This window comes from Nelumbo nucifera, chromosome 8 (genome assembly GCF_055504915.1).
Source record: "Nelumbo nucifera cultivar China Antique chromosome 8, China Antique-T2T, whole genome shotgun sequence".
NCBI classification, from domain to species: domain Eukaryota; kingdom Viridiplantae; phylum Streptophyta; class Magnoliopsida; order Proteales; family Nelumbonaceae; genus Nelumbo; species Nelumbo nucifera.
In genome coordinates this window covers 12,648,357-12,669,280 of record NC_142656.1, presented here as the reverse complement: position 1 = coordinate 12,669,280, position 20,924 = coordinate 12,648,357, and the positions used below count along the sequence as shown (strand labels likewise).

The 20,924-nt window shown below is 35.1% G+C and overlaps 1 protein-coding gene and 2 non-coding genes across 3 annotated transcripts; 1 reads left to right on the top strand and 2 right to left on the bottom strand.

Moving 5' to 3' along the window:
• Positions 1-12,102: 12,102 nt before the first annotated feature.
• LOC104592310 (putative 2-oxoglutarate-dependent dioxygenase AOP1) lies at positions 12,103-16,897 on the top strand. The gene is made up of 3 exons (XM_010251615.3): positions 12,103-12,602; positions 13,467-13,791; positions 16,386-16,897. Exons 1-3 carry the CDS (start codon positions 12,223-12,225, stop codon positions 16,641-16,643), a joined length of 963 nt encoding a protein of 320 aa, XP_010249917.1. The 5' UTR covers positions 12,103-12,222; the 3' UTR covers positions 16,644-16,897.
• On the bottom strand, positions 14,198-14,269 carry TRNAD-GUC (transfer RNA aspartic acid (anticodon GUC)). The gene has a single exon. It is a non-coding gene; the product is annotated as a tRNA-Asp (tRNA).
• TRNAD-GUC (transfer RNA aspartic acid (anticodon GUC)) lies at positions 14,431-14,502 on the bottom strand. Its single transcript has one exon. It is a non-coding gene; the product is annotated as a tRNA-Asp (tRNA).
• Positions 16,898-20,924: the final 4,027 nt, after the last annotated feature.

Genomic DNA, 20,924 nt, shown 5'->3' with positions numbered 1-20,924 from the left:
CACCCAAACTCTCCTCACTCTTTTCTTGGCTGGAAAACTGAATAATGTTTTATTTCAATTCGTAGCTCCTTAAATAGGAGATTACAGAAGGGAATTCCTAATTAAACTCAAACTCCAACTTGAACTCAAACTCCTAATTACCTACTCCTATTGGTAACTCACTCTTACTTAAGATAAGATAAAGATAAGATAAGGATAAGGGTTAAGATAAGGAAGGCTGGTGGCGAGTTCTCTTTGATGTGTCCTGATAAGGGTGGGCCCACCCCTATGAGCTGTCATGTGGGCCCCGCTCTGCTGTTGCTGCCCGGGTGCGTGCGCGCGGCTCATGGTGCTGCCGCCGCGCGGTGCGTGTGCGCGGTGCCGTTGCCGCGCAGTGTGTGCGCGCGGCTCATGGTGCCGCTGCCATGCGGTGCCGGCTGTGTGCGCGGTCGGTGCTGCCGTGCGGTGCGCGCTGCTGCCTCTGTTGCTGCTGTGTGGTGTGGTGCACGCTGCCGGGCGGTGCGTGCGGCTGGGCGGCCCGCTGTGCGTGCTGCTGCCTATGACTACGCCGCAGTGTGCTTCCGGCTGGCATGCCCATAACATGCTAGGCCGACCCCCTAAAGTATCCTTGGGGAGGAAAGCACGACACGCACGGCACGGCCTAACACAACCCGGTTGTAAATAAAATGAGAGATAAGACAATTTTTAATAAATATGAAAAAGGTAGAAGTTTAGTGGCATCATTATAAATAATTAGTAGTGGCACCATTGTAAATAATTACATATTTAGTATCAATTATGTAACATGAAAGAGGAAAAGGAGAAATGACAAGTTATGATTGTTTTTTTTTATTCAATAACATTATTGTAATTAATAAAATTTATAATGGTAATGATTAAAAACATGAGAAGAGAAAGATAAAGATTATAAGATTTCATTTAAATTATATAACAAAGATTCCATTTGTTAAACACATTGCACTCAAATTGTCCATTTGAGATTTGATGGGCCGACAGAAAAACTATCAAAATGACAAGAATAGACATTTAAACAATTAAACCTATTCTAATCAATATACGAATTCGATTAAAAATTATTATGTATATATGAAGTATAATTAAGAATATATAGTTATTATATATAATAATATAAAGTTTTTAATTGATAAATTTAATGTAGAGATTTATTATTTATGTATAAAGTATTCAGTTTTTTTTAATTTTTTTTTGTGATTTGGGATGTGGATAAAACCTGAACCCGACCCGAGTCTGGCATATCAAATTTTGTATTGGATTAGAATCTAAATCAGATCCGATTCAAATTAACACACGAGCATGGTCGAGTTGACATGTGGCAAGAATTCATGGTGTGTTGGCACCTATGTGGTACATGAGACATGTTAAATAAAATGTCAAATTTGTATTTATTATTAGTTGTTAAGATCAGTTTAATTAGTGGACTGTGATATGCATGCATTGGCCCACTTCAAATTAGTCTAGACAATGACAAACAAAGTATTTAATGTTGTAGTTGCTTACTGTCTTAATTTGTTTCATTGAAAAGAATAAAAAAAAAGGCATTTTCAAATCAGCTTCATTGAGTGGCATTCGCTAGCTTTGATTGAAAGGCATCCCGGGCTGCTTCCATCCTTTTTGGTCAAAATCTTTTGGTCTTTGGTTGTTCTCCATCCTCCATTGCATCCATTGCAAAAGTTTTGGCCCAAAGAGGTTTTGTGATTTAATGATGGAGTTGTACCTTGGCCTAGTTGGTTTCTTGCCACCTGGCAAGGGATCCAAATGTTGTCCAACTATATCATCAATTCGAATCACTGCCATGGGCGGAGCAGTGCTACTGGCCACAGAACGGACCGAGAACCCTGGACAAAGAGGGACAGGACATGTGGTAGAATGACAGGTCCTACCGCCCCCACCGATAGAGAACACATAGTCACCCTAAAACCTCCAGTGAGGGCGCCTCAGCGCACACCACGTGTCCTAACAGGCGGGGGTATTTAAGGGCACTCCCCTCATTTCTTTCCTCCACTTTTCAAGTACTCTACCCCTCTTGCTCTCTTACCTTCCCTTGCTCATCAGCTCTATTCGGTTAAGACCAGTTCATTTTAAACAGTTTCGCCTAGCCAGCCTCTTCATTGTCCTCTAACTTGAGTGCTAGAGTGCCTTTCGAACTATCTTGGGGTTTAAAATCTCTGATTTTCGGGTCGAATGATTGGCTTGTTTTGACAAAAAAATTAAAAAATGATCAAAACTGTTAAACGATTTAAATGATTCAACTGCCTAAATCAGCAATTTGTTAATTAAATCAACGTATTTTTTATAAAAATCCAACTTTCGAGAAAAATAAAACCGATTTTCAGTTTTTTTGGTCCAACCGTCTGATCCGGTCCGAATTTGAAAAGCATGCCTTAGGGCCTCTGCCTTGGTTTTCTTGCAGGTCGTCAAGCTCTCATCACTTTGCCTTGCTCATTACATTCAACACTGCTCGTCTAACATGGGTCATCCATCGTGGCGCATCCAGCTCAGTTTGTCTCATTCAACATGACAATTATCTGTTGCTCGTCCACCCTAGCATGGATAACATCATTTAGCGTGCTCACTTTTTTTGTTATTTTGATAGTTTTTTTTTTTTTTTTTCTCTCTTGACCCATTAAATTTTGAATGGACAATTTTTGTAATTTTATATTCACTGTCAACTGTGTTTACACAATGGAGGGCAAAGTTTTGAAATTTAAAAGTCTAAGAGTCTCTGTCGTGAAACAAAGTTCGGGGGTCCAAGTGTTACCACCCCCTAGGCTGTAATATATTCGTGATAATTTTGCAACTTTTTGCTTGTTATCCGATGGAACGCTTTATGGTTTGTTTGGTTCCTGCGATGGGAATGAGAAAATACGAATATTTTCCTTAGATTCTCTTTTTTCGATATTTATTCGAATGAATGGGATGAGAAATCATGGAATGCAGGTTCCCGAGTCCCGACCCCAGTGAGAAAAGAAAAGTTTGGGAAAAAAGGTATCGGGCTCTTCCTCAAAACCTTGTGCAACCATCACCGCCTACCTGCATCCACAACAGTCATGTCGTCGCCGTTATTCCTGTCGGTCTCCAGCTAAGATATGATTAGAACCATGACCACCGATGACTGACGACTATTTTCATACCCTTTTTGAAGTCGTCGTCCTCCTCGTGTCGATGGGAAGAAATGGTCATTCGTCGTCCAGAAGTCATTCTTTCATGCGGTTTAACTTATTTTTTGTTTTTTTACAGATCAACAATCTTTCCGATGGGAAGAAATGCCTCATTGCCTTGTTCATCTTTTTTTTTTTGTATTTTTATCAATATCTCTTTCTTTCTTTCCATGTGTTCCACTCGCCTAACGGCCAAAAGTCTAAATTGTCTTCTTCATCCTCTGCGAAGGCCAGATCTGTTGTCTTCTTTCTATATATGTTTTCTTTATCTGCTAACCCCCTGTCTTCTTCCCATGTCTCAGCAATCAAACAACGACAGTGATAGAAATGAGAAAATAAATTTTCCCTTTTTATCCCATCCCATCCCCTTTTAGTAACCAAACGGACCATAAGACTCTCATGGGATAGAAAAGTCTATGAAGGTATCTCCAAGTAAGGGAAAATGTTACGTTAATATTTAATTATTTGGTATTTGATTTTATTGTTATTATTATTAATTCATAAAAAAGCATGTGCATGTGCGTGTTTGTTGTATGTGTATGTAAATGGTAAATTCTGATAAGCTTAATTACTAATTTCTTAACTTTTGCTAAGTCTTAATAAGAATTAGTTTTAGACTTTTAGTTCATTAAACATAAGAATAGGTATGACCATCTAGTAGAAAGATTTGGATTGATGAAAGTGCTGGAATTTTTTTTCAGCAATTTAGTCTTGCTTGTTTTGATGTGCTTTGCTGGAAAGATATATGTGGTTTTTATTTTCAGTTTGCTAGTTTAGTTCATTCTTATCATGGACACTTGGAGCATGGTTTTCAAAACTGGACCGGACCGGATGGTTGGACCAGAAAAACTAGGAACCGGTCACTTGATTGGTTCCAATTTTTCTCAAAACTGTTGATTTTGGTCAATAAACCGTTGAACCGGCCGGTTAATTGTTTGAACCATTCTGACCGTTTTCCAATTTTTTAAAATTTTTTGTCAGAACGGGCCAACTATTCAGGTTGAACGATTGGACCATTCAAACCGATAACCAGACCCCCAACCGGTTCGTTTTTAAAAACCACTACTTGGAGAACACAAAATATTGGAAGTTTTGATTAAAACATATAATACATGAAAAATATGGATTTTCAAAAATAGGGGTTAAGGATTACAATACATATTCTTAAAAATATTTTTAAAATGTAATAAATTATTTTATCTGTAAATAAACTAAATATGAATAATTTTAATAGACATGAGTAATATCAACTTTCCCATATCAAAGAATGCGCCTTTTGACAATGCAACCACTATGACACCAAGGTGTGGCAATTGTCTACAAAAAGAATAGGAGAAAACAGTAATAATACCAAATTCCCAAGTCATGGCTGTTGTCTAAGAAAACCTTAAAGTTATTTATGGAATTCCTTCGTATGAAAAAGTAAAAATAATACCAAACATATAATCAATATTGAAAATTGAATATTCTCTTTTCCTTTTGAGAGAGAGAGAAAGGGAAGAGAATATTCAATTCTAGTGATGCTAGTATTTTCCTATAAACTCTGTAATACAGCTAGCATTCATGCTAGCAAAGGAGGGTAGGTGCTTGAAAGAGGTTTTCCATCATTCAAGTGGAACAAGTAGGCTTAGCCCAAGTGGTTGGATTTTATTTGATTCTCCTGTTCATGGATCCTTCTATCTTGCCTCATGTCGGTTACCTACAACAATACCTACCATGCTTATCTAGCTATCTGGACCCTGGATGTTTTTATCGCTATGTATCCATTAAATTAATTCAAAGGCCCTTTTGATTCTAGCACCTGTGGATCCGGCCATATCCCAACTCTGCCCACCCGAATTCACATATGGATCTGGTTTGAAATTCCAAAATCCGAATCTTATCCAAATAGAAAACTGAGGATTCTATAATATGAATGTTTTTGTTTTTATTTATTTTTGAAATTATTATATCAATTAAAAAATAAAAAATATATTCTTAAATTCTACTTTTGTTTTCAAAGAGAAAGACAAGATGCTTTATTTCTATGGTATTAATAACCCCAGATGAAAATATGCTTTTAAAACCAGAAGTCCAAAAATATATTTTCGGACTTTGGTTTTGAAAGAAAAAAAAAATATATATATATAAAGAATATGCTTTTTTTTCGTGTTTTTCTTGTGAAAAATAATTTATTTTCAAACAAGATGAGTTTGATTTATTTTTGAAATGGGAAACAACAAAGAACAATTTATATTAATAGAACGCCTCTTAAACTTTTGAATTTTGAGGCACTCAAAGACAAAAGGCAGCCATACGGCCCATACCCATATTTGTGAGAGAACAGATTATCATAATAGCCTAGCCTGCCTTCCCTAGTGCTACTGCTACATGAGTAACATGACACATCGTTCATTCTAGGTTATTTAAGTGCCTAAAGCCTAGGAATTGTGGGTCATTTTGCTCTTAACCTTTGAAGGACTTGACCTTCCTCTTGACAAGTTGGCAATGTAGACTTTTGGATGGGCCAAGAAAATAAAAGCTCAACTTCCTCGATTTATCATCTTTATGGGAGATTTGGGCCCACAGACTCAATTATGGGCCCCCTCCCCCCTCACTGTTGTGCACTACAAGGCAACCTAGAAAAGCTTCCTTCGAGTCTAGCACCTCTAATCTAAATTCCCTTAAGAATCAGATAAATACAAACAAAAGGGTCAAGACAAGACAGTCTGAGTTGTAAAGATAAGGTGCGAGTGATTAATGAGTTGCAGAGAAGGTCTCACTCTTTTACTATAAAAAGTTGGCTTCTTTTAAACTCCAAAACCACAAGTTATGCTTTGGGGTTTATATGTGTTTTGGCCTTATCATACTCTTATTGAGAGTGATACTGATTCCTTTATTATCAAATGCTCAAGGAATCCCTTCTTTCACTAAGTTTTCTTTTTCACTTGCCAAAAACTCAAAAGCAAAAACTTATCCGAAAAATTTTCTTTTGGGTACGTATCTTAGCAGTTAAAGCAAAAGATCAATAGCAGCCCAAAACCTTTGCAACCTACACCAGATTTTTGAGGTTGGGAAATCAATTTCTTAGCTATACTAGGGATTTGTTGTTTGACACTTAAACCATGTACAGCTAAGCATCATACAAGCACTATGTATAAATGGAAGTGAATTATTATTGAATATTCTCCTTGGTATTGACCTTTTCCAAGCCATGTCATTTTCAATACAAATTTTTGTTTCAACCAATCGCATGTCGATATCTACTTTTCATTAGTCCAATGTACTTATAACAAGACTTCAACAATGTTGAATATATCAGTTGTGTATGTTTTATCACCCCCAGTTCATATTTTTGACGGTGCAATTCATTCAACATGGGTTTTGCCCTAAATTTGTTTTTTTTTTCTTTGATTTAACAATTACTCCATTAATATGTAATCAACTCATTATATGGCTATTTTTCTTGATCTTTTATTTCTGCTCAAAGGCTCAAATCATGCATTTATTTTTGGTTAGTGAATGTGAAGATCAATTTGAGACAAACGTCCATGTGAATCAATTAAGCCACCTAATGTTATCATATGGTTTTTTCATTCAATGCGTTTTTTTAATAAAGGAGTTGGTGCCTGAGCTCTAAGATAAATGAATCTCGTGTAGATAGGGTTGCAAGTCGGATTGGGCCAACCCTAGCCCAATCCTAACCCTAACTCAACCCGACCTACTCAATCCTAACCCTAACCTTAACTAAATTCTTTCAATCTAACCTAATCCAACCCAATCTTTTTCCCATTCCTTAAAATCTTATAGAACTTAATCTTAGATCTTAACTCAATTTTAACTATATATATTAATCCTATGTTTTATTAGTATTTGTTTGTCGATATTTTTATTGGTTCTTTAGGCTCCATTTGGAAGGAGTACAAATACAAATATGTAAGTGCAAAACCTTATATTTTGTATTATTTTGTATGAACTAGTAATTAAGCACATGCGTTGCACGTGAGAAAAATTTCTTCATATCAATTACTTAAATTTTAGATATATCATAGTTAAGATGAAAATTGAAAATTAACAAAAGTAACAATATGATTAAAATTAAACTTAAATATTTGTTATTCAATTATGGCACCATGGGTTTTTTTGGAAAAATTGGATCATTGACCCACCATCTAGATAAGAAAATAGCATTAGAAAAGCATGTGCTATACTGACCTTTAATCCATGGGTTTCCAACATGTGACCTTTAATCCATGTTGGACACAACAAAAAGCTTATACTGAAATTGCCCTTTAATGTTGGGTGATTGAAAAAAAAAAGGGTTTTACTCACTCTCTCCCCCCTCACACCATCTCACCCACAGTCATCTTTATCTACTCAATGACTATGTGATTTGAAAATAAATAAAAATGGTTTTTGGTTTCTGCATTTACGTTCTCTATATCAATTTCTCTCATTCTCTCTCTCTACCTATCATTCTCCCTCAATCTCTCCCATTCTCTTTTTTTGGTCAATCTCTCATTCTCCCTTAATTTATATCATTCTCTTTCATTTTCTCTCCCGCTCCCTCTCTCATTTGTTTTATTTTCTTACACGCTTATATGGTATTAATTGGATTGTATAAAAGAACATGAGACCAACTTGGTATGATTCAAAAATTATTATACCAATTTGATAAAAATTCACAAAAAACTCTTAGCTATGAAATTTACACCAATTTGAGAACGATAGAGATTAAGGGAGAAAGAGATATTGACTGAGAGGGAGAGTGAGTAAGAAGAATGAGAAAGATTGAGGGAGAACAATAGAGAGAGAGAGAGAGAGAGAGAGAGGGAGAGAGAGAGGTTTTAATTTGGCTACAGACCGAACCTGAGAGAGTGGGAAAGACAAAGAGAGCGGGAAATCGAGAGTTGCCTATGAGAGTGAGAGAGAAGAGAGGGAGATCGAGAGACAAAGGGAGTGGGAGAGAAACTAAAAACTTATTTTCGGTATAAGTTTTTTGTTGTGTCCAACATGGACTAAAAGTCCCATGTTGGCAACAACCACATAAGCTTACGATGACATGGCAGGGGTTTTTATAATTTGAAATGTAAAGATGGTTGTCAGAGTTTTGTTGGTTTCTGGACCAACTTGCAACCTAATTTTAAATGTACAACCGACTTTGACTATAATTTTCCCTTTAAATTATATTTTTTATTTACATTATATAAAATATTTTTTACTTTTCACACTTAATTTTTGTTTGTTTCTGGTATCATTTATCTCAAACCACTAATCCACCATCTAAAAATAAAAATTGTTTGATTTCTAGGTTGACATTAAATTTTGTATTACATTTCATCATTGATAAAAGGGAATTTCCCAATCAGTACCCTATACTTTGGCTCAAGTCACAATTTGGTCTCTGAACTTTAAAATGTGACAATCCAGTATCTGTATTTTCAAAATGTGGCAATCTAGTACCCGAACTTTCAAAATGTGACAATCCAGTACCCGGACTTTCAAAATGTGACAATCCAGTACCTGAACTTTCAAAATGTGACAATCCAGTACCTGTTGTTAACCAGTCCGTTAATCAGCTGTTAAGTGACATTTGAAAAGTCAAAAACACCATTTGGATGCCATTTAATTCTCTTTATCAACCATCCAAATGTTGACAAAAAAACTGAACAGTCCCAAATCCTAGCCTCTTCTATTCAAAAAAGTTGATGATTGTTTAGAAGAATATAGAATTTGGGATTGTTCATTTTATTGTCAATGTTTAGATGGTTGATAAAGATAATTAGATGGCATTCTTAGGGCCTTTTTGACTTTTTAAATGTCACTTAACGACTGATTAACGATAAGTACTAGATTGTCACATTTTCAAAGTTCAAGTACTCGATTGTTGCATTTTAAAGTTTGAGGACCAAATTGTATCTCCAGCCAAAGTACATGGATCAAGAATTTTCCTTTGATAAAATTATTTCTTATGTATAAAACTTATTTTTGTTTAATATAATGAATGCACAATATTAGAGATGCATGCAATATTTTATTTTTTATAAATATATTACATTAGATATGTGCCCAAAATTTTCTCTATCTTTTTTTTTTTAGTTTTGTGGTTCTTTGTATTTTCTATTATTAAAAATTTTATTATTTTACTATGACAACATTTAATTTCTAGGTAGATTTTGAATTTGGAATTCCATTTTTATCATTAATAAAAATACTTCTTACAATTTATAGTTGTTTATTTTAATTTTTTATTATTTAATTATGACATTATTTATTAATCCATTTGACCCCAAATGGTCGAATTGCTTGCCTACCACCGGGAGGAAAGAAAATGGTTTTGTTTTCAAATTACTTTTCAAAATATTTATTTTTATACTATTAAAATTAATATTATGGATTTAATTACAAGAGTTTAATGAGAGAGAATAGGAAAATATTTTTATTTCCAATTGGTTTTAAATTTTACATCCATTTCCATCATGAATAAAAACAATTCTTATTTATCATACTTATTATTGTTTAATATGTATGTTAAAAATGTCCCCAATTTTTTTAATTTCTATTTTTTAATTTTATTATTTAGTCGTGGCAACATGGATTAACCCATTTGACCCAAAACGATTTAATTTCTTACCACCACCTAGATGAAAACACTATTTTTGATAGGTAGATTTTAAAAGTATAAGCTTTTATGTTATTGGAATTATTAATTTATTAGGTATGGATTTAATTAATAGAACTTAATGACGAGAAGAAACAAAAATGACTTAAATATATGATTTCAATAAACATGAATGCAAGTTAATAACTTAAATGTTGGATTTAATGAGAGAGAATTGATTGAATTGAATATTTTTAAATTACCTCTTTTCAACTCATTTAATATCAAGAACCAATTACCCTATTTGCCCTCAGTTTTTATCAATAAATTAAATATAAGGGTAAATTTTTCCCTTAGAAAATTCCGAAAATATTCTTGAGGTCATTCGTGATTTTTAAAATAGTATAGATTTGTATTGTACATATTTGTATATGTACTCATTCCAAACTGAGCCTTAAGTACAAAATTCAGAAACAAAAAAGTGATTGAAATGACTATGGTTTATTATGAGTTATAACTTATAATAGATCTTTTATAGAGAGCAAGCTATGTGTAGCAAACAACAAAGAGGATATAAAGAATAAAGTATTCAAAAAACATAAAATATGTTATTAAGGTTTTGGTATTTCTAATTAGGCTCAGTTTGGAAGGAGTACAAATGCAAATATGTACAGCGTAAATACATACAAAATAATACAACATATAAGGTTTTGCACTCTACGTATTTGCATTTGTACTCCTTCAAAACTCAGCCCTAGGATTAAGTGAAGTGATTATCTTAAAAGAAATAAATGATAGTATGTGGTGGGGGCTATACAACTATCATGCCGCTAAACAAACCAATGTATGATATATCATATATATAAAATATATTTATATGTGGTATGTACTATATAGTCAGATTCGGGGTGGATTGGGTTGCCCGAAAGATTTCGAGCAACCCGAAGTAAAATCGGATTTATAAATTTTAACCCTAACCTTAACCCGAGCATCAACCCAACCCAACCTGACTTTTTTTAGATTGGGTCCGGCTAACCCGGCCCAAATTGCAGCCTTACTCGTAGAAAACCCTCCTATTTAATTCAGATTTCAGACTACCTTGAATTGTCTCGTTTCCCTACGAGGGGGTCAGGACAATGGTCACTTTTACTAGACACCAGGTGCTGAATTTGCAAATATGCAAGAACCACATTGCTAAATAGGGTCAGGACCATTTTGGTAACTTCCGTAAGAAAATTAAATTGCTTGAGGATGAGCTGGCCCATTGCTATGGCAACATAAGGAGAGAAAAGGAGGTCAGACTTGATGTGGTTATTTATTTTTTAAATTAAACGTTTTTTTCGAGGGTTTTTTTTTAAGTTAAATTAATAAGGGTAAAAGAAGTCAAAATAAAACCCTCTTAAGTCATAATAGTCTTTAATAAAATCCCTCACTATTCATCTGCCAACCCCCACACTCCAAGTGTAGGCGGGGTTCGATCCCAAGTCTTTCACCTCAAATGTGAACCTTATATTAGACCCAATTTGATATTAAAACCCAAATTTATCAATTCAAACCTGACCGTATTCTATTTAACCCATGCATTATGTGGATTTTTAATTGTATAATAAAAACCCTAAATTAGGTGGGGAGACAAACAAATCCTTTTAGTTAAAATATAGAGTCCACTCAAGTAAGGAAAACGTGCACACAACAAACATTGTTGTTTTTAATTAACATCTTATCCTGACGTTACATTAATTAAGTAATATTTGTTTTTCAACCTTTACCATTACAAGCAACAAATAAAAAAAAAAAAAAATAAAGAAACAAAGGTGATGCAATGAAATTCAATGTCAAACCTAAAAAACCTGATAATTCCCGAATCTGGATCACCTGTGAACAAAACACGTTTCAATATTTTACCAACATGATCTGATTTCACACATTGAAACATGGCAGGTCCCACATTTACGATAGGTCCCAATCAGAGGGTGAGATGTGTGGTATCAGATCATGTTGATATGATAAAAGAACGTGTTATGTTGGCAGGAGATCCTAACTCATAATTCCTGCTGGGGAGTCAACTATCCGTAACAGCTGGCCCTTACTTCCAAAAGCTCTTCCAACGAACCTAAAGAAAACAATAAAAATCATTAGTGTGTTGGTACGTTAGCAGAGAAAAATAACCAGAGAATATTGATTTTTTATTTGTCAAAAAATCATTAATTGCAAATGGATTTATAACTACTACATCAGGACAAGCATAAATGCCACGTGATCAAGTGCCCTCTACAGTCTTCACAACTCTATTCAGTAGTGAAAATTTTGATATGATAACCCCCTCTCTCTCCCCACAATCAGTCTGTATATAGAGGGAAAGAGAAGAGAAAAGAGAAAGAAGAGAGCAACCAGTCTGTATATAGAGGGAAAGAGAAGAGAAGAGAAAAGAGAAAGAAGAGAAGAGGAGAGAGAAAGAGAGAGATGGGTTTTGAAGGAGTGAGAGAGATTCCATTTCTTGATTTCTCCAAGCAGAGTCTAGACTTGGAGGAAGGCAGTGAGGAATGGAAGGCCCTGTGCAACAAAGTTCGGGAGGCGTGTGAAGACTATGGTTGTTTTCAGGTGGCCTACGATGGGATTCCTGTGCAGCAGCATGAAGAGATGTTCGTGGCCATAAAGGAATTGTTCGAGCTTCCTGCGGAGACCAAGAAGAAGAACAGCAGCACCAAACCTTACTTCGGCTACGCAGGCAAGTCGGACGACGTTCCTCTCTATGAGAGCCTCGGCGTCGAGGATGCATCCAGACTCGAATCTGCTCAAGCTTTCACGGAACTGATGTGGCCGGACGGGAACCCGGGTTTCTGGTAAGATCGATCTCTTCTAACCTTGACTCTCCATGCACTGGATGGTTTGCTGCTTCAGTCAAGATGCATTTACAAAAATACATGCAAAATCAGGCCTTGTGATGAAAATGTGAAATAACAAACTGCTTCTCTGAGATCATCATAAGAACTGATCTTCACCTGGGTTATTGATGTAGACCTATAACCAAACACCCCCAGAGTCTATCAGACAGGAAAAAAAAAGTTAAAAAACACCCGAGTTTCTTTCCTTTGATTAGGGCTACACAACAGGGAAATGATAGAGATGGATTAGTGAATATTTTATTTATCTATTTATTCATTGATTATTGGTTACAACAAATTCTACTGTTCTATTAATCTTTAATTAAGTTCAGATTTGGTTTTTTCTTTTTGGGTAAATCAATCTTTTGTGGTAAAGGGTCCATATCTGACAGCCTGATTTAAGTGTTGGGAGAGTACAAGAATTACAGAAACAGTGACAAATATCAGTTCTCATAGGTAGACAAGAATTACATCATCATCATCATCATCATGTTCGGAAAATTATCAATTCTATAGACATGGATTAGTGACTAGTCGACATGCCAGGTCCACAATATATGTTGTCTTCTACAAGATGCAGCTGGATGGTTGTCATCTCCTTTGAACATTCAAATCAATCTCTGAACAAGTTATATCTCTGTACTCAAACTAATTGATGATATTTCGATCTTTAAATCCTTTCATGAACATCACCTGAAAAGAGAGAGAGAGAGAGAGAGAGAGAGAGAGAGAGAAACATTCATGGATGAATTCCCATAGAAGTTTACATTCCTTTTCAAGAATGTAACTGAAGATTGATTGGAATTGTTCTCTTTTGGGCAGTGAAAAGCTCAACTCCATGAGCTCAAAGATGCAGGAACTGGGGCTACTAATCAGGAAAATGATCTTCCAGAGCTTGGGCTTGGAAATGTACTATGATTCACATGCGGAAAGCAGCAATGGCCTCTTGCGTCTGAATAAGTATGAAGCTCCGCCAGCAGGCAGCGAGTCGGCCATGGGTCTGTTAGCCCACAAGGACAAAAGCCTCATAACAATTTTATCTCAGAACCACGTAAAGGGTCTCGAGGTGCTCACTAATGATGGCAGTTGGGTCTCTGTAGCTCCATCCGAAGGCTCGTTTATAGTTTTCATCGGCGAAATGCTAGAGGTATGTCTTTTCATAATTCACTCTAATTCAGTCGTAGTGAATTCACAAATTCACAATCAGAACCACCGAGAGCGAGAGAGAGAGAGAGAACAGAAGACAACAAGGCAGTCGTCCGGACTCCACACGGTGACTCGGATTTAGCGATCTCGGTTAACCAAAAAGTGAAACAAACAGTGAAAAGACAAAAAAATAATATCGCCATTGCCGGGGATCGAACCCGGGTCGATTGTGACAGGGGGGAATACTCACCAGTCACCACCATACTACAACAACTTGATGCTTTAGTTTAGCCTATCTTATAATAATATCTTTTAACCTGGGCATGAGGCAGTGGTCGAGAACCCACAGTTCCACACTCATCGTCATCGAGTCGGCTGTTTATGGATTTAGCGACAGGAAAAGGTACCGCCGTTGCCGGGGATCGAACCCGGGTCGCCCGCGTGACAGGCGGGAATACTCACCACTATACTACAACGACTGGCTGTTGTGGCTTTACAAAAAAGCCTCTCAAATCAAAATTCAGACATGAGTAGCTCAGTCATCAAGACTCAAGAGTCCAGTGAAATCGAGTCGGCTGCTTCTGTTCGGTTATGGTCTTATCACTTTTGGATTTAATTTAGGGCCGGAAAAAATTCTTTACGCCGTTGCCGGGGATCGAACCCGGGTCACCCGCGTGACAGGCGGGAATACTCACCACTATACTACAACGACATATTAATTAAAGGGCTTCCTATTTTCCTATTTATAAGATGATCTGGATACTACCTCATGCCGAACCAATTCTGTGTATAAAGCTTTTCTGTGGGTAATTCTGTCTTTTTCGTCTGCTAATGAGTCAGAAGCCAATTTACATAGTGGATGGATTGAACCCAAGTCATGGTCCTTTGATGGTTTGCCGCCTTCATTTCAAGCATGTCACTAACCCATCAATCACGACAGCTTCAACTTGCTGATGGGTCCATCTGCACCCATTTCATTTGATATCGAAATTATGATGCAGTTAACCTTTTTATCCATATCCAACATCTTCCTTACTTCCTAGTTCCAGCCTTACAGTCTTGCTAAATTGAGGTGTGCAGAGTTAGAAGAGTGAAAATATTTGTTAGAAAATAATAGGGTGGTACTGTAATATTTTAATTGCATGGGACAAAGAAATCTACTGTATGTATGTATGGTACACACATGATTGAATATTTGAATATTTTTGGTTTATTAAATGAAGAAAAATAAATCTATGGGTGGGCCCAGTTGGATCACCTTCTTGGTGAGCCTCCGTGTAAAGGGATGTCCATTATAGTGGCATCACAGTCCACACTAATATAATATAAGGATAATACTGTAGATTGTAGAACTCTATACCATCATACATCCACTAGGGGTGTCAATTCAACCTTGGCCGAGTAAAAGCTATACAGCATTTCACCCTAGAATTCTAAATTTCACTGCAGATTTACAATAATTCAAAATTTAAAACACCTCTACCTCTAACACTAATACTTACATCAATTCCGAGTTGGCACCTATTCTGTACGGTAAAGTTAAGATTTATTGGAATAAACTGAACAATAAAAACTTCTTTGGCCGATCCGATCTGGTCCAATATATCCATTGCAGATGGACCAGTCTAATATGTTCAAATTGGTTTTAACTTGGATTGATTTCAACCCAAGCCTGGTTCATTGATACCTGTATTCTTCTTTTCTATCAATGGATTGAATATTGGCTCAATCTAACCCAATTCAATAAAAATCCATTAGGGATGGATCAGGTCCAATTCAATCCAATAAATACTTTGGACCATTAAATCTATACTGATCCAATTCAATATGTCTTATTGATCCATCTAATCTACTAAATTGATTTTGATTTAGACAGGACCCAACCCAAACCCAGTCCATTAACACCCCCTACATCCACAGCAACCAGTTATTATACTGGAGTACCAGTGTAAATGTTCACCTTTATAAATTCATCTGACCCCTGTTTTTTCTTTTTTTTGAATCATAAGGTACATTGAGTGTAAAGGGGTCGCCATGGTTTTAGGAAAGGTTTTTAATAGGCGCCAGGTTTACTTATTACCTTCACTGAATCCTTCGTACTTTTAGCACCTGAAAATTATTTACAATTTTACTAGTATCGTCAATATATGTACCATAGTGTTTTTTTAAGACATTGTACTTTAGATTTTTCTGTGGTCATTTCTTACAATAAGGCTTTACAAACAAACATGGACCCCACCATTATTCACTACCCATTGATTTGGGTTGGGTTCGGGCCCATTGAAAATCTAAGAAATTTTCAACCCAGTTCGACCCAAGTTGTATGCAAGAAACCCACAAATCAGAATTAAAAATATTTTAAATATTTTTTAAAATAAAAAATAAAAAATGAAAATTTTAAGAAATTAAAACTAGATCTCTCTGTCTCTATCTTTTGTGAAGTTTTTTTTTATTCTTTTTCTGCCTCAAAGTATTTTTCCCTATTCTTATGAAAAAGAGAATTGGCATGCATGATAATTATATTGAATGAATATATCTCAATTACGTGAATCAAGATCAAGTAAGAGTTGATAATCATGAATTGATGGTTGATAGGCCTGGAGTAATGGGAGACTTCTTGCACCAAAGCACAGAGTAGTAATGAGCGGAGACATAGAGAGGTATTCGTTTGCACTGTTTTGCATACCAAAGGAAGGAGTAGTGATTGAGGTCCCCAAAGAGCTTGTTGACAAAGAGCACCCACTCCTCTTCCGACCCTTCAAATACATGGATTTTCTTCGCTACTTCCAATCAGTCGTTAATTCCAACGCATTGGAAAACGAAAATGTACTGGGTGTATATGCTGGAATCTGATGGTTTTTATATGTGTATGTGCATATATGCAACATATTAAGAATATGTGATGTTATTTATATATATATATATATATTGGGAAAATTATAGTGGTTGTGAATATGCATCTTTTATTAAATTTATCTTTCCCTTTCTCTTCTCTATACATTCACTTGTAAGGTGTGATGAATTATTACAATGGGTTATGTTAAAATAAAGAATATATGGTTGATGTTTCACTCATGAAAAGGATAAGGAATCATAAAAATAGAAATAAGACCCATTTGTGAGCAGTGCATTTTGAGAGAGAATTATATGGGATTGGCTATATGAATCCTGTTTTATCAATTTGTTCTATTTAAAGCCACTGTGAAATATTCTTAAGTATCATGTTCTCTGAAAAGTTCCAATAACTTGGTTCCATCCTTAACGATAGGTCGATAGGAGCTGCATATTGTTGTGCGAGACACTCCATATAACTGCTATGCCAGGCTTATATTAGCAAGTCATGTTCTCTGGTTGAGAAAACTATAAAAAGTCGAAGAAAATGTCTATTTTGATGGTTATGAAACCATTAACTTATTTCTACAACCAACAACAGTACATAAACATAAAAAAACACTTGGGTTATGTTTGGTTTAAAGGAAAAAGTAGGGAAAGGAAGGGAAAGGTAGGAAAACCTTTATAAACATTGTATGGATCTCTCCCTACCTTTCCTTTCCCTACTTTTTCCTTCAAACCAAACACAGCCTTACTTCCATGGTGACTACTTGCTCATGAATCAGATGAAAAATGAACACAATCACAAACTTACACTACCCAACAAAAAAAAAAAAAAAAAATCACAAGCTTACACACTTGTAATTTGTGGCACCCTCCTCCTATTTGGCTTTCTCACTTTCTAGGAAGAAGAGAAAATTCATTTCCAAGAATTGCTTGCTCACTCAACCAAAATAATCCAATGACGATAAAAAAAAAGCAAAAACAAAAGAAAAAAAAAAAACTCCAAATAACACAAATGAGCATTTTCACCATGAAAGATTATGAGAAACAATATACAACATCTTTTGATTAGCAAATCAAACCAATCCTTAATTCTTGTATACCATTTTCTTTTCCTTCTCTCAAACTAAAGAATCCTGACAGGTATAGAAAGAAGAACCCACTTTTACATTAAAGCTGCGATTGGTTTGAAGGAAAAGGGTAGGGAAAACTGGAAAGGTAGGGAAGGACTGTTCTCAGGTCTCAACATCTCCCTCTCTTTTTTTTTTCATTTCTAACAAGAAAAAAGAGAAAATTTCTAATCCTACATATAAAAAATCTTTTAAATGTAAAATTTACCTTAACATAAAAGAGGGAGCACATCAATCATTAGATAAGAACTTAATTCAACGGTTAAAAAATAAGACACAATTCCAACATGGTTCACTGTTTAAAAAATAGATTTAACATTTCTTGGGTTGAGTGGTTTAATTAAATTAGTTATTTTGTACGGTATAAGGATCAAAAGTCGAAACCGCGAGCATATAAGGTGCTTGGGTTGGGTTGGGTTGAAATTGGTTTCAATGTGCCCTCAGTCAAAATCTATTTTATCTTTCACACTTTTAAGCCCCAATGCTCAGTTTGGAAGGAGTATAAATACAAATATATATGTAGAGTGTAAAACCTTGTATTTTGTATATATTTATATTGTACACATTTGTATTTATACTCTTTCTAAACTGCGCCTAAAGAAACAAACCTTACAACCCTAGCTAAAGCTTAAGACTTTGTGCATCAGGTTTAAAAGTGTTTTGGCTATTTTTAAAAGCAACTCTTAACAAACTGATTTAAGATTAAAAAGAGGAGAAATATGCAAAAAGACGAGTGGGTCTTTGGACAACAAGGGCTCCTTTTTCATGACTGAAGTTAAAATTGGGTAAATTACCACTTAATAAGTCGTTTAATTCAGCAATTCCGACAGTTATCAACCCCAAGGACTTCTCTCCTTTCACCTTCAACTTCTTTCAAAGGCCCGGAGAAAAACCTTCACCGACAATCTTCTTGTGTTCTGTATCAGCATTGACCTGCAAATTATCTTTTAGGGTAAATGGTAGGGCTGTTCATAAGAAGGCCCAACCCGACCAAACCGACCAACCCGAGTTGGCCGGGTTTTCATCAGCACTGGTCGGTTTCGGATTATACAAATTCATAAACCAATGATTCGGGTCGGTTTCGGTTTTCTTGTGTGAAAACTGAAACCGACCCAAACCGAACCGACTTAGTTCCTATTTAACTAAGTTGTCTCTATCCTAATTCCTAATTACAACCTAACCTAGTCTTCTAGTTAGGATTCTATAGTCTTTTACACTGGATAGGCAACCAATTAGGCAATTACAATTAGAATTAGGTGCCATTTATTACTTAGAATAAAACTTAGAAAGTTTCTTGAAATATACAAATTTCAGTCTTATTTTTCTAATACAGTTTGACTTTCTATTTTCTTGATAACTTCTGTCTTCTATTCTAATTCTAACTTGGTCCGCCCCCCTTATCCCCTCAACTCAAGCACAATCTCTATTCTCTAATACAATTTGACTCTCAACTCAAGAATCAAAAATTTAAAATTTTAAGTTCTCAAGTCTCAACTTCAAGACATCATTTGAACTTGGCTCTCCCAACTCCCATCTTCTCAAAGTTCTCATTCTCTCAACTCAAGCTCAAGTCTCATTCTCAAAGTCTCAACTTCAGTCATTCAAAGGTTAGTATTGTTTTATTTAATTTTTTTAATTTAATGCATGTTACAAGTTGATATATTTTATTTGTGTTTTGTTTAAGTTTAAGCTTTGAAAAAAAATCCGGTTAATGATGATATATTTGCACAAAAAACTTCAGTCTTGTATGAGAAACCTCTTCTATTTAAATATATATTTCGGTTTTAATTTAAATATATTTTATATTTAAAACTGTTAAATAAAGATATTTCAGTTTTACATAAAAGCTGAAATATCTGAAAAAATCTATATCTAAAAAATATATATTCTGAAATATGTGAGATATATATTTCCAGAAAATATATATTCCAATATATTTGTATGTATATTTTTGTTTATATATATATATATATATTTCTAAAATATATATTTCAGTTTTAAATATATTTCCATAAAATATCTTAAAAACTTTAGTTTTCAATTTTGTATGAAAAACCTAATCTATTTAAATATATATTTCGGTTTTAATTTAAATATATATTATATTTAAAACTGTTAAATAAAGATATTTCAGTTTTACATAAAAACTGATATATTTGACAACCCAAACTTGCACCACACAGGCACATGGGCCACGGGGGGCATGGATGAACTTAGAGCCGAAGCCGACCCAAACCAACCCAACCCGACTCAAACCGACCAGGTCGGTTTTGCTTAACACTGGGTCGGTTTTGGTTTCCATTTCAGGTAACCCGACCAAGTCGGGTCGGTTGGAAAAACCTCAGTAAACCGTCCCAACCCGACCCGTGAACAACCCTAGTAAATGGGTTAAACACACCCTCAGGTTTTACAAATTTGAATTAATTTTAAATTGGCATTTAATTAAAATCTATTTAAATTCAATGAAAAATAATGTAAATTTGTTTAAAAATAGTAAAAGTTTAAAACATAATAAAAATAGTGAAAATTATTATAAATTTATTAGACAATACATAAACCTAAAAAGAATAACGATTGAGTATGGATTCCATTTGACTTAGCTAAATTAGGAATATCACAAAATTTTGCCTAACAAAACCCACCATCACACTGGTCCCTATATGTATGTTTTTAATTGGATAAAAACAATTACAATTGATTGTTTTTTCTTCAACGTTACAAGGTGTAAATGGGTAATTGATGAAACACATGAAAATGAACAATAATATGCTGCAAACACAAGTGGCAGGTCCCACTTTTATGTTGGATCCCAGTTTCATCATATTGGTAGAGAGTCCAGATCTTCTACTCACATAGTGCTCCTCACACCAACCTCACAGCATGTTCTGGTGCAAGTCAAGAACACCTACTGTATTTATGTTTATTATTCATGGGAAGATATTCCCAATACATGGTAGGATGTGGCTGTTAGGTCGGTGTGAGGAGGATATCTCAAGTTATTGGTAGGATGTTAGAATGTGTTTTGTTGGCAGGAGATCCCAACCCCTATGTAACTAATCGCAATGCTCCATCATCGGCAGGGATCTATTACTCTTACCAACCCATGATCCCAACACTGTCCCAACTATCCAATGTAATGGCTTGTTTGACAGTGTTGGAAGTGTTTATT

What these genes read in the sequence shown, in the direction of transcription:
- LOC104592310 (XM_010251615.3), top strand. Translation starts at nt 12,223, where the DNA reads ATGGGTTTTGAAGGAGTGAGAGAGATTCCATTTCTTGATTTCTCCAAG. An exon ending in GACGGGAACCCGGGTTTCTG is followed by an intron (nt 12,603 to 13,466) that starts GTAAGATCGATC and finishes TCTTTTGGGCAG; the next exon opens with TGAAAAGCTCAACTCCATGA. An exon ending in TCATCGGCGAAATGCTAGAG is followed by an intron (nt 13,792 to 16,385) that starts GTATGTCTTTTC and finishes GATGGTTGATAG; the next exon opens with GCCTGGAGTAATGGGAGACT.